We start from the raw sequence: 14,514 nt of genomic DNA, 5'->3' as shown, positions 1-14,514 counted from the left end.
TCAAAGCCAAAATGGAAAATGGAGGGGTGAAGTCATGTCATATGCCGCCCCCCCCATACCCCCCACCCAGTTGGTGGAACCAGTAATATTGCCGCTTGCTACTTAGAAACCTCAGTCTGACATTTTTCCATCTACCTAGCAGCAGTTCATAAAAGGGCTCTGTCCAGCTTTGAATGCCGGGTCACATCAATGCCGTTTTCTACGGAACGTCTGTACTATCGCCTAAAAGACTGATTCATCTCTGCGTGCCTATCTCATTTTGAAAGTCATCCCTCCTGGAAAAGTGAATTATCCAGCATTGGTTTTTAACCTGCCACCCTTTGTGAAGGAATACAAGAATGGAGTTTGATTCAGGTCTCACGTGAAACAGTAATTCTTTTCCCTTTGGTCTTTGCCCTGTAAATCTTGGTTTCAGTGTGTGCAAATAAACTAACACTCTGAGTTCATCTTATCTCAGGTTTGCTGTGGATTTATTAATAGGAAAATAATTGTCCTTAGGTTAGATGGGGTTGCTGGGTTACGGGGATAGGGTGGATGTGTGGGCTTAAGTAGGGTGCACTTTCCAAGGGCCGGTGCAGACTCGATGGGCCGAATGGCCTCCTTCTGCCCTGTAATTCTATGATTCTATCCCCACACCTCCACCCTATCCCGATAACCCACTTACCCTTTTTTTGAGACATTAAGGGCAATTTAACATAGCCAATCCACCTAACCTGCACATCTTTGGACTGTGGGAGGAAACGGAGCACCCAGAGGAAACCCACGCAGACACCTGGAGAACGTGCAGACTCCGCACAGACAAGTGACCAAGTCGGGAATCAAACCTGGGACCTTGGCACTGTGAAGCAACAGTGCTACCACTGTGCTAGCGTTCTGCCCATGTGGCTAACTCTTAATTGTCCCTTGAAATGGCCTCACAAGTCACTCAGGTCATAGGCAATTAGGGATGGGCAACAAATGTTGGCCTTGCCAGTGATGCCCACATGAAAGAATGAAGAAAAAGATCCATGGGGAACTTCACAGATAATGGTGTGGGGGTGGAAAAGAGAAGCCATGGCTGAAGATTGACTACAATTGGATAAGTGTGAAACCAAGCAGAGGCTGAATAAATTAGAAAATACTAGAGGGGCATGTTGTGTGAAAGGCTGCAGATTGTGGAGGAATAATACATCATAGTCACAGAGGGTGTCAAATGTGACTTTGATGTGGAACAATTCGATGCTTTGTTCGAGGTGGAAACCTGATTCAGAGAGGGGTTTGTGGGAACAGTGGCCACAGATTTGAGAGGAGGCGGTTTACTGAAGGATGAGGAGAAAGCAGAAGGTGTGGAGATGGGATGAACAATACAATTTGGTTATTTTTTTCCTCATTCCTGGACTGTAGCCGTTCATGCGGTCCCAAGTTGCCACTCGACGGACCTGAAACTTAATCATGAATGTTAGGCATCACAGTGAAAGTCATAATCTGACCTCCCTCAGTTCATATCAAGCGGCGGCAACCAGGGTTTGGGCTAATTCTCTCCTGGGCGAACGCGCACTTGCTGCAGGTGATTGTGGCGCCCCGATCGCTGGGTCTTTCGAGTGCGGGTCGCTCAAAATAAACCTGTTGACAAGCTTCTCAATTTGGGCTGAAGAGGGTGGCCCGAGAGCGTGGCACACAGTAAATGTTAAATGGTGCTGATTCAAACCAATGGTTTGACACCACAGGCTCCATGTTTTGAATTGCTGGATTTGGATTGGAAGTAGGAGGGAAAGACAGAGATTTCCTCAGGCTCCCCTTCACGTTTCCTAGTCACCGGGGTGGCATGCCGTGGCTACAGAGAACTGGGAGCTGCTTAACATTCAGTGCTGGAGAAGAAACATTGCGTCTACCTCTGATTTTGTGTAAAAATAGACAAAATGTAATAGCCCCACCAATGAGGGTAACAAAACCAGCAATTACAACGTTCTGTATCGAGGCTCACTACATTCTGAAACTAACAAATCAGGGAACCCCCTTTTTACCGTGCAGATCAAACTTTAGTCACTTCTGGGGAGGGGAGGGGGTGAGAAAGTGCAAAAGAAGCAGAATTTCGTTAACCGAGGCGGAAAGTTTGCGTCTTCTCTCTCCGTCCAAGCTGTTTTTTTGTGCGGTTAGGCGATTTGCTCCATTCCGTCGATCCGGTTCCACAGTGAGTGGCTCGCTTGCCTGTGGGCGGGTTGTTCGCTCTGACTGACTGGCGCTCCCACTCTCGGGCTGCTGTCAGCGGCAGCCTGTCTCCCCCCCGTTGCTGACTTCCAGTCGGGCGGGCCATGCGGGCAGGCGCGGAGGGGGAAGGAGAGCAGAGCAGAGAGCACCGACTGCTACAGCGCTCGGCAGCACCGTGGCTGCAAGGCACAGCCTGACTCTCGAGTTCCGCACTACACTGTCCTCAACAGTGAACTCCAAGATATCGTCACCTGCCACCATGGTGGCCAAGGATTACCCATATTGTATTGCAGCCAAGAGGACAAACTGTGCCTTGGAAGTGCAGACTGTGAGCTCGAGCATTAAAGAAACCGAGGTACCGTATTGTGTTTTGTCTGCATGCGATAGCAGTTGCTTTGTGCTGACCAACTTTAAGATGGTTAAGTAAATTGTTAAGCTTCCGAATATGAGGCGCAGCATTGAAAATGATTTGTACGATTCCCTCTTTCTATTGTAAACTGTCTTGTTACTTCAGAAACACCTTTCTTCAGTCAAACCCGTCACTTATAAAACTACTCAACTTGGCATAATTTTGCAATTGTTTATTTTAAAATAAATTCTCAATGTTGGAGGGATGACAAACCGATTTAGTATTCCCCTCACAGCGACAGCCTTTTAGCTGTCAGACGCCTTCTTTTCTCCCATCATTTGGACCCCTCACTAACTCGCTGTAGTAAATGGACCAGCTCCATTGTTAAGAATGAAAACTGCTCCCCCTCCCCCCCCCCCCCCCCCCCGTCTTTTGAAGTCTCCGATCCAGACAACAGCTGATGTGAAATCCTCTCTGATTTCCAAAGTCTGCCACTTCCATCCTGGCTGCTTCGCTGAGCGGTTTGTGCTTTGTTGATACAGTAATGTGCAACCCCTTTGAGGATTAGGCCTGGCAGAGGGGGAGGGAGAGCTGTCTAGCCCTACTGGACTCGGGAAAAGTATAGGAATTTTATTGTGTGAACCTTTACAGTGTAGTTTCCATATGGGTGTGTGCTCTTTTTTAATACTGAAGCAGGATATAACTGTGCACACACCCTGGCGAGGAGAGACGAACCTCAAGACTCCATCCCTGTATTTACAGATGATCCCAAATAGATTTGTTTGAATCTACTTGCAGTGCACAATTTATCTTTGGTTGCTTTTGTCCATGCAACCTCTCAATGGGAATTGAGACTTTAAATGGGGAATGTACCTGTTATAGGGTGGTATCTTCTGATTGGAATTTCAAACCAATGGCATTGATTTACTTGTCAGTTTCATTCAACAGCTACTCACTGAGCTATGAGTGAATTTATGCTGATTTAAGTCAGGCTGACAGGGAGGAAAAAGGTATCACAGATTATAATAAAAAAACCAGTCTGATAAATCTGATTACAGATGTTAGAAAATGAGTGTTTGCTAACCTGTTGCATGTGTGTTTTAAGTTTTTGTCAGTTCTAGATGGAATAGAATTCATATAATTTACAATGCAGAAGGAGGCCATTCGTCCCATCGAGTCTGCACCGGCCCTTGGAAAGAGCACCCTACCTAAGCCCACACATCCACCCTATCCCTGTAACCCCCTAACCCAGTGACCCCCACCTAACCTTTTTCGGCACTAAGGGCAATTTAGCATGGCCAATCCACCTAACCTGCACATCTTTGGACTGTGGGAAGAAACCGGAGCACCCAGAGGAAACCCACACAGACACGGGGAGAATGTGCAAACTCCATACAGTCAGTGACCCAAGCCGGGAATCAATCCTGGGACCCTGGAGCTGTGAAGCAGCTGTGCTACCACAGTGCTACTGTGCCCCTGTGGAGAAACCTGATTTAGTACAATTTTATTTTATGGTGAACTGAATTGTCTCATTCAGCCAGTCAAATTTTAGCCTACAGATACAAGTTGAAATTACGTCTATCACTTTACCTGAGAATCTCTTAGACCCACAATATCATCCCAAAATAACTAAAAAGCTGCCTTCTCCAATCTTTCTAATTAAAATTGTCACTACTTGCCTTTTAAGCAACTTTGTAACTTTGTATTCTTGTTAAATCAATTCCTCTGTCTTCACATGGTCTTCCAAGTAGTGTTGACGTTTTGGCACTCTTTTGTCAAATACAGAATAAATCATGTGCTTACATAACAGCCACTTCCTGTCAAAGCTGATTGTTAAATGTGAAGATACAGATAGCTGCAAGTCTGTCTTTGTATTGTCTTTTGATTCAGGTCACTATGAATCACTCAATGTATTTCTTTGCTGTTAGAGGAAATTTCAACAAAATGAGCTTCATGTGCAGTTCATAACTACACAACCGTCGCTAAGGCATTCACTGCTGATTCAAACCCCCATTTGTATTTTTGGATGAGGGAGGAGTTTTCAGACTGTCCAGAATTTTATGCTCTGAACAAACAAGACTCGGACGCCTTCTAGCTTCAGCATGTTGCAACAGCAACAGTGCTCACAGTGGTTATGACTTCTATCTGTTTGGGTACATTCAAGTCTTCCAACTAGTCTCTTTGGCTTTAGTTATTAAAAGTTAAACTTGATTGACCTTCTCATTTTCCCATTAAGACAGGATGTCAATGTTTAGGACAAGTTTGGTTATCGGTTTTTAAATTGTAATTAATGCTAATTCATTAATTTAATTTGCATTGGCACAGCCAGCCACTTGTGGGTGGATGGGTTGGTGTGTGGAGAAAGGGTAATTTATAATAAAACGTGGAAAATGTGCAGTCTAAAAATTAATTCAGATGGAATTTACAGTTGAAACATTTCAAGACCATTTTTCAGTGGTGCTTTCTACATCAAAAAATACATTTTGCAGTAAAATATTTTGTGCTTGACGGGTCCTTTCCAAGATTAATTATTTTTCAGATAAGAACTGAAACAAACAGTACAGAATAGATACAGAGTAAATGGATACCTGCCTCACTCCTATTCTCATGACAGGAGCAGTGTTGTAAAAGGATTTCATTTCATTTTAGAGATAACATTATATGTGACTGGAAGGTTAAGTAACAATGACTAAAAATGCATTTTTGTTTGGTTTGTTTAAATGTATTCTTTGTTGCCCAGGTTACCTAAGGTTCTCAGTTTGCTTAAAATTGTGGGATGTAGAAAGTGACTCAATGGGGAGGGAATTGTGGTGGTGGCACACCTGTATCTCAAACTGTAGCTCATTTAGCCTCGGGTATTATCGTGGGTCAGCAGACTTTGGCTGCTTTTTATTCTCAGGCTTTCCTTGCTGTGGATACATTAGTACTTGTGTTACTAGGGAGATAGTTCAGATTTTTAACAGTAATGATGTACTTCTGATTCCAGTGTTATTAATTAGTTTCAGTATAAAACTATACAATATTTATCACTTTACTGATTTAAAAAATGAGTATTCCCTCTTCCTCACTTGCTTGTACTGAACATATGTTCTGTAGGCAGCAGGATTTTCCTCTCCCCAGCTCAAGGTCACAGCAACTAATTGTAAGGCCCAAGTGCTGTCCCAGGTGTGAAATGCCAGAAACCCATACGCAAGTCATCACTTTTTCATTCCGAAAGTCAACTTGTCAGCATTTTACAAGATATATTCGTGTTTATTTTTAGTGGCCTTGGGGGTTGTTAATATGAACCATTCAGATCAGTCAGCAGGCACAACTGGAGGTTTTCAAAACAATCAAATCAATTAGGAGCAGAACTGAAGCCTGTTAAAACTATTTTCTTCCCACTGTTGGTTGTACACAAATTTGAGGTAGGAAAATTTGAGTTGATGGTTCTTGAGAAACAGAGTTACAAATAGAGTTTGCATGTAATCAAGCTGCTAAATTGCAGCTTCTAAAAACTTTTCATTTGCCTCATACTTTCTGGCTAATTTCTTACATGCAGAATTATTTTCTTCAAGTCTAATTGTAACACCGTTTCAAGATGAGCTGAGGATGTTTCCTCTTGTGGATACATTAATTTGCATTATTGAGGATTTTGTTTCCACTTCCTGATGGGATTGCTGAGATTTGAACATAGAGTGGGGTTGAAGTGGTAATTTTTTTTTTAAATTTAGAGTACCCAATTGTTTTTTCCAATTAAGGGGCAATTTAGCGTGGCCAATTCACCTAACCTGCACACCTTTGGGTTGTGGGGGCGAAACCCACGCAGACACGGGGAGAACGTGCAAACTCCACACGGACAGTGACCCAGGGCCGGGATTCGAACCCAGGTCCTCGGCGCCGTAGGCAGCAATGCTAACCACTGTGCCACCGTGCTGCCCGGGTTGAAGTGGTAATGAACTCAATATTGATAAATTACAATGAGCCTTCCATATTTAGAAATTCACTGGTACACTGTTATGTTTACCACTGGCCTGTTTGCATATGAATCAGGATGTTTAACTATGTTCTGTACATGAGCTGATTGCAATTAGTTTAAGCAAAAATTGTTGGGATCCCATTTGTTACCATAACATAGGTGTTGCAGAAACCTTCCTCAGCTGCGTTAAAGCGGTCAACATTCATGGGTGTTATAATCCAGATAGCAGTGAAGGATGCAATAGGAGCCTAATCTTTATACGTTTTATAAATTTTTATTTAGAGATGTACAGTATGAGCATACACCTCCAAAACCAACAACCACCGTTTCAGTTAACTGAATCCACAGATAATGCCTACCGCCTGAATACAGTTAAACACTAAATTACTTTATAATTAATAATGGGAAAATTAACATTAGTGTGTAATTATCGCTACTTTCAATTAAAGAAATTAGTAATTTCAACAGTTTTAAAGAGATAGGAATTATTATTACTTTAGTTGCAAATACTTGATATCTTCACACTGTCAGAAACGAGAGAATTTATAATAGGGAACAAAGAAATCCGTATGAGTAGGGAAACGGTGCTGGAGAAATTGGTGGGTCTGAAAGCCAAAAATCCCTAGGGCCTGATCTACATCGCAGAGTATTTAAGGAAGAGGCTCTAAAAATCATGGATGCATTGGTGGTCATATTGCAAGATTCTGTAGGCTCTAAACAGTTCCTACAGATTGGTGGGTAGCTAATGTAATTTAAAGAGAGGCAGAGAAAAAACTGAATTGTAGACCAGTCAGCTGATGTTGGTGGAGAAAATGCTAGAGTCCATTATAAAAGACTTAATAGCAGAGCACTTGTAAAACAGTGGCAGGGTCAAACAGAAACAGCATGGATTTATGAAAGGGAAATCACTCTTGACAAATTTACTGGAATCCTTCAAGGATGTAATTAGTAGAGTTGATGAGGGGAGCCAATGGATGTGATTTATTTGGACTTTCAGAAGACTTTCGACAAAGTCCCATTTAAGAGATTAGCATGTAAAATTAAAGCACTTGGGATTGAGGGTAGTGTATTGATATGGATCGAAAACTGGTTTAGGGACAGGAAACAAAGAGTAGGAATATATGGCCATTTTTCCAAATGGCTGGCAGAGAGCACTGGGGTACCACAGAGATCAGCGCTAGGACCCCTGCTGATCACAATGTACATTCATGATTTAGATGAAGGAACTAAATGTAATATTTCCAAATTTGCCGATGACACAAAGCTGGGAGGGAGGGTGAGCTGTGAGGAGGATGCAGAGATGCTTCAGTGTGATTTGGACCAGTTATTAAGTGGGCAAATGCATGGCAGATGCAGTATATGGATAAATGTGAGGTTATCAATTTTGACAGCAAAAACAAGAAGGCAAATTATTATGTGAATGAGATTGAGAGATGGGAATGTGAAGAAGAACCATAGAATTCCTACAGAGCAGAAGGCGTCCTTTCGACCCATCAAGTCTGCACCAACCTTCTAAAAGAGCACCCTACCTAGGCCACTCCCTTGCCCTAGCTGCAACGAGACCTGGATATCCATGTACACCAGCTGCTGAAAGTAACCATGAAGTTGCAGCAGGCAGTAAAGAAGGCAAATGGTATGTTGGCCTTCATAGCAAGAAGATTTGAGTACAGGAACAGAGATCTCTTTCTGCAATTATACTGAGCTTTGGTAAGACCATACCTGGATATTGTGTGCAGTTTTTGGCCTCGTCTGTGGAAGGCTGATCTTGCTATGGAGGGAGTGCACATGACCATAAGATGTAGGAGCATAATTCGTCCATATGGCCCATCGAGTCTGCTCCGCCATTCATTCATGGCTGATATGTTTCCCATCCCCATGTGGCACTGAAGCACAAAGGTTAGCACTGTAAATTCACAGCACCAGGGTACCAGGTTCAAATCCCGCTTGGGAAGGCAGCATGGTGGCTCATGGTTAGCACTGTGACTACGGCACTGAGGACCCGGGTTCAAATCCCGGCCCTGGGTCACTGTCTGTGTGGAGTTTGCACGTTCTCCCCGTGTCTGCGTGGGTTTCACCCGCACAACCCAAAGATGTGCAGGGTAGGTGGATTGGCCACACTAAATTGCCCCTTAATTGGAAAAAATGAATTGGGTATTCTAAATTTATTAAAAGAAAGATACATGCAACATTTGGTCACTGGTGTTGTAGTTACAAAACGGTGCATTTGAAAGCAATTTAGAAATTGCTTACGGTCTGAAATTGTGGGGGCAAAACCCATGCAAACAGAGGGGGCGGGATTCCCGGAGAATCGCCGCAACCGCGCCATGCCGGCGCGCGATTCTCCGAGGTGTGGAGAATTGGCGCCTTTGGCGCGGCGCCGGTCAAGGGCCGCTGTACGCGGCAGGGCTGCCGATTCTCCGGCCTGGGCGGCCGCACGGAAAAAGCAGTGTCCCGCTGGCGCCGTCCACACCTGGTTGCTGCCGGTGGGAACTCTGCGCGAAGGGTCAGAGGCCGGCCTGTGGGGGGAGGGGGGGGCAGGAGGGCTCCGTCCCTGGGGGAGGGGCCTCCGATGGGCACTGGCCCACGATTGGGGCTCACCGATCGGCGGGCTGTCCCCCCCCAGGACTACTTCGTTGCGCGTCCGGCCCAAGAACCCCCGTGCCATGTTGCGTCGGGGTCAGAGTGTTCCGTGAGTCTACCGTGCATGCATCTGTTGGCGCTTCGCCACTGCGCATGTAAGGCTGGAGCGGCGTGGGGGCCAGAATCACTACTGCCCGCGCCCGTTCCGTGCTGTCATGAAACGCGACGGCGTTCACAACGGCGCAGACACTTAGTCCTGCGATCGGTGAATCACGCCCAGGGAGAATGTGCAACCTCCACACGGACAGTGACCCAGGGCCGGGATGGAACCTGGGACCGCGGGGCTGTGAGGCAGCGATGCTAACCACTGCATCACCGTGCTGCCCCCTGTTGCATGTATCTTTGCCATAAGTTCTGGCCTGCCAGTGTCGCACTGCATTTACAGTGCGATCCCTTATCATGTGTAATCAGCTGTCTTTGAGTTGACCACCTTTCTTTGGCTATGTCTACATTTGTGAAGCTGTTACTCAGCTTTTATAAGTTTTCTAAGATGACATTTGTATGGACCTTCAGGTCTCTTCTGGCATTGTACAATATCAAGTACTAACTAATCCTGAGGAAATCGGAAGAGCTTAAAAAAAAAAGTATAAACATTAAACAACATATCAGCTACATTTCGAACAACAAGATTTGCCAATCACTACAAAGTATTCAAAGATCCTAGAACAATTCCTCTCGTCCGAAGGATGATATTTAGTATACCTTTGTACAGGTCAATAAACTATTAAATCACTAATTATTTGAAGGAGTCTTCCTCTTGGGTGTGTGATGGTAAAAATAGTTCAGGTTATTGTGAATCACTCAAAAGAAATGCTAACATGCACAGCACAAAGATTCCTCTGTCTCTGGCATAATTTAATACCAACCAGATTTAAGGCTTTGGAAATGCTTGAATCCAACTTCTCAATCCAGTTAGTTTGCAGCAGGAAACATTTGACATGAACTGTACACAATCGGCCTCTAGTCAAATGTAGTATTTTTTTAATGTTTGTGTGTTATGGTCTTGAATGGTTGACTTAGCACCTAACCAGACCAGGCAGGCAGATTTTAATGCAGATTAATGCCTTACTTTATATAGTCCTAAAGCAGAAGTCAGTTGTACTTGTTAAATTATTAATCTTTCAGACAGTTCTAGTCTGAGTACACAAGCAATTTGAAACTTATCTTTGATACCCAGATCACGAATAATTCTTGCTGGTTCTTGCTTTCCCAATTAATGGTGCAAAGTTGTTTTAATTTGGCTTTGGTTGCTGGTTCTATCCAAAATATTACACGAAACAGGTTTTATTGCTGTGATAAAGCAAAATTGCTTTGATTATCTGAGATATTTCAATAGGTTTCAAGTTGGCATACTCAAACTTTCTTTTATGTAGCATTTGTGGATTTTAATAGCGGGTTCAATGAGAGACCTTGACAACAGCTGCAAATTAGAAGGTAGTTCAATCTTCACAGATGTGTAGCTATGGAAGCAATGAATGTGGTTAGCATTTTTTAAAAATCCTTTAAAAAAAAATCCTACAGCGAGAGAGACTCTTGAATTACATGTTTTAAATTAAGATACACTTCGCCTTCAAGAATATCTGGTGTTAAAGAAGGAAGCAATCCTTATTTTCTTTATAGGTTTATATTAGATAATGAGGCGTATCTCTTTGTAAAAAAAAAAAAAATAAACTTGGCATGGTGTACTATACCATATAATTAGTTTAAACTCAAAGTACAGATTGTCTTTCAGATTATTGTACAGACAGCTGAAACTACAGGGTTCAGTACATTAAGATCCATTAGGATGTCCAGCTGCTATATTTGGGGCATCAGAATCTACCACAGATTAATCATTGGACAAGAAATCCAATGCAGTCATTCTTTGAAGACTATGAAAGGAAGCTATGATTGAAGTTTTGATCTGTCGTTCCATACATTGCTTTGAATCTACTGAATAATTGCCATTTCATATCAATGCTGCATCATTTTTCCAGATGTTCGATGATATTCTTTAAATGCATGTCCATAAATCATTATAGTTATTAAAAAAAAATTCCAAATCATTCTTCTATTGTGTACAAGGTCTCACTCACCAATGACCACTGTCCTTGCTCACCTGCATTGGTTTCTAGTCATCCAACAGTTGGAATTAAACATTTTCATCCTGGTGTTTAAATCCCTTCATAGACTCATCTATCTGTTGCAGCAACCTCAACACCTCCTCCACCCCAAACATCAGAACTCTCCTCCCCTGACCTCCTGTGCCACCTCTCCTCCCTTTGCCCTACCACAGGAGGTCATGTAATTGGCCACCAAGCTTACTATGCACTGAAATTCCCTCCCTAAACTCCTCTCCCTGCCTGCCTCCCTCTCCCTTTAAAACTGTCATAGATCCCTCTTGAAAGAAGCTTTTAAAAACGTGTTTCCAATGAAGGGGCAGTTTAGCAGGCCAATCCACTTACCCTGCACATCTTTGGGTTATGGGGGTGAAACGCACGCAGACACGGGGAGAATGTGAAAGCTCCACACGGACAGTTTCCCGGGGCTGGGTACTTGGCGCCGTGAGGCAGCAGTGTCAACCACTGCGCCACCATGCCGCCAGAAAGAAGCTTTTTTTTTGTCCTCTCCTGATGTGTATTTCTTTGGCTCAGCATTCATTTTTCCCTAGGCCTTTGTGAAATATCTTGAGGTTTTATTCTATGCTAAATGTGTTGTATACTTACGAGTTGTTATCGCAGAAATTTACTCTGGAAAACATTAGGAACGACTGTGGAAGTGGCGATTCTTTAGAGCTTTGATGTTCAGTTAAATGACATAGAATAGAAATGGTAATTAGGGTGATATGTATAATTGTTATACTTTGGAGCTCTGACACCTACGTATCAATGCATGCCTTTGTTATATCTGGTGCAGTAGTGTTTTTTTCCCCATCCTACATGAGACTTGTTAATCCACCCCCACTCTTCCATGAAATCCAATACAGCAGATCATGCACACATTGTCTTTTAAAATACCTGATTTAAGGAGATGAATAAAATAAGCAAGGCAATTGTAGAACTCCAGTACCTCCAATGGAAGTCTGGCCCTCCTAGCCATATCAGTGCCAAGTTGATCACTCATGATCATCCTGCTCCTCCCAGTAGTAATTTTGCACCACAATCTCCCAACAGCGTCTCTCTGCCACGATCCACCACTCCCAACCTCATCCTTCATTCCTCTGTATACTGCAAAAGGATAGAGCATAATCTTTATCCTAGCCTGTGGATACTGTGAATTCCAACAAGATAATTAGCTGTAAGAGTATGCTAGTTAGCTATCGGCACAAAAAAGGAGAAAATCTGAAACTCAAAATTCAAAGACCCGCTCTGTGAATCACAGATAAGTGCAATTGACAGATGTTTTTTTTCCCTGAAATCCGTCAGTAGGAATTCCTTTCTGTGCTTCTAACGGTGACAATCTAGTAAAATCTGGCGTAATGTTTTAATTTCTAGACCGTGCTCCATACTTTTCAGTTGCTGCATTTTACATGTCTTTGTCAGGATTAGTTGCATCTCTGGAAATGCTGGAGCCGGACTGGTCCAGCAGGGTCTTGCAGTCAACCTTTGTGTGAACTATGGTAGCCACCAATCCTTATTCATTCTCCTGTGGCCTTAGTCAAAGGATTACAGCTTTGGGAACAATGCTAATGCGACTAAATAAGAGGAGCAATATAAGGGAATTCATTGTGATTTTTCAGGTCTGTGTGTTGCAGCCCCTTTTAGAGATTTGTTCAGGTCACTGATTCAATCCTAAGCAGACAATGGAGCAACTGTCTTGCCTCGTTCTTTCTCCTTGATGAGTTAATAATCAGAGCTAATTTTCACTGAAACGCTGTGTGATAATGGCCTCCTATTATAAACACTGTGGTTGGTCTTGAATGCCAAAATTTAATGGGGAAATCATCAATACAAAACATTGAGAAGTAGTTGTAAGAGTTTGATAACTTTTCTCTTCAACCATATGGAAGAGATATATTGAAGAATACTGATGGACAGAAGTGTCAAGAAGTTGAGATTTTGATCGGAATTGTTAGAGGTGAAAATATTCACACGAAGGCCTGAGTATAAATTAAAATGTAGTTTATTATGTCAGAATTCTGGGAGACGAGGTCTGCGACTCCGCAGCCTTTGACGGCACCTTATCTCACTTAAGCTAAGGCTCACACGGGTTAACATACAGATTCAAGGGGCAGAATTAGTTGTATTCTGGTTTACATACAATCAATCAACTATAATCGCATCACACTTATTACATGCAGTCAATCAATTTTCCTAGCATCTGAGTTATCACATAATGGTTAAAGTTGGTGCTGTCTTACCCACCCCTAACTTCATACAGAAGTCATTCAAAACTAACATGATATGTCCTGTCTCCAGCTATAGTCCTTGAGCTTTATCAAGGATGTCTTGTTCTGTGAGGCTGTTATCAGTGGCTGTTAGGATGCTCCCTATATATACCCATGGTTGGTTTTCATGAGACAGTTTACAGGGAATGTGATTTGTTCAGTCATTTTGTGTCATTAATATTACAAAATAGCTAACAGCCATTTTGTGTCTTTTCTGATATTAACAGCATTGTGTACACACTATCTATTTCTACAAATTGCTTCTTCTAAATGGACATCCAAGCCAAAGAGTACCTTTTGTTTCATCAGAACTCAACAGTAATATAGGAGCACAAATGTAGTTACAGGGCCACCTATAATTTATATCATAGTCCAGTATCACAAAATGCCCACCAACAGAATAAATAGTGTTTCTTTCCCCCAATTCAAAATTGTTTTGAGTTATGGGCTGGACCTAATAGGCTCTTTAATGTTCCATCCCATTTACATTGACCAAGAAAATAGGGGGGTCACAATTTGGTTCAAAATAAGGTGACCGATTTAATTAATTCCTAAATCTAGGGGGTGATTCTCTGAGCCTGGGGCCGGAGAATCGGCGCAACCTCGCCACGACGCCCCGACACTGGCGTGCAATTCTCAGAGGTGCGGAGAATCGGTGCCATTTGCGCCGGCGAGTTTGGTGCGGCGCGGGCCGCTGGAATCAGCGGGGCCGCCAATTCTCCAGCCCAGATGGGCCGAGCGGCCGCGTCGATACGACAGAGTCCCGCTGGCGCCGTTCACCTCTGGTCGCTGCCGGCGGGAACACTGTGCCAACGGTCGGAGGGGCGGCCTGTTGGGGGGGGTCCGATGGGGTCTGGCCCGTGATCGGGACCACAGCGATCGGTGGGCCGTCCTCTTTCTCCCCCCCCCCCGCCCTTGAACACCGACTCCATCTCGAGTCAAGGCCGGTGTGCAGAAGAAGTCCCCCGCGCATGCGCAGGTTGGCGCGGCCCAACAGCGCATGCGGGGGTTGAC

General features: G+C 43.6%; 1 protein-coding gene across 3 annotated transcripts in view; it reads left to right on the top strand.

Annotated features, from left to right (window-relative positions):
- Positions 1-14,514, top strand: part of arhgef3 (Rho guanine nucleotide exchange factor (GEF) 3) — a 402,557-nt gene that overhangs the window by 343,283 nt on the left and 44,760 nt on the right. Inside the window, exon 1 of one of the 3 annotated variants that reach the window (XM_038812816.1) lies at positions 2,186-2,542. The exons of the other annotated variants lie outside the window; for them this stretch is intronic. Within the exon in view, the coding sequence (XP_038668744.1) occupies positions 2,447-2,542 (96 nt within the window). The 5' untranslated portion in view covers positions 2,186-2,446. Of the gene's footprint in view, positions 1-2,185; positions 2,543-14,514 lie in introns of those variants that run through there. 3 annotated transcript variants of the gene reach the window in all.

This window comes from Scyliorhinus canicula, chromosome 11, assembly GCF_902713615.1.
Source record: "Scyliorhinus canicula chromosome 11, sScyCan1.1, whole genome shotgun sequence".
Lineage (NCBI taxonomy): Eukaryota > Metazoa > Chordata > Chondrichthyes > Carcharhiniformes > Scyliorhinidae > Scyliorhinus > Scyliorhinus canicula.
Note: the sequence above shows the minus strand (reverse complement) of the source record. Positions and strands in the feature narration are given on the sequence as shown.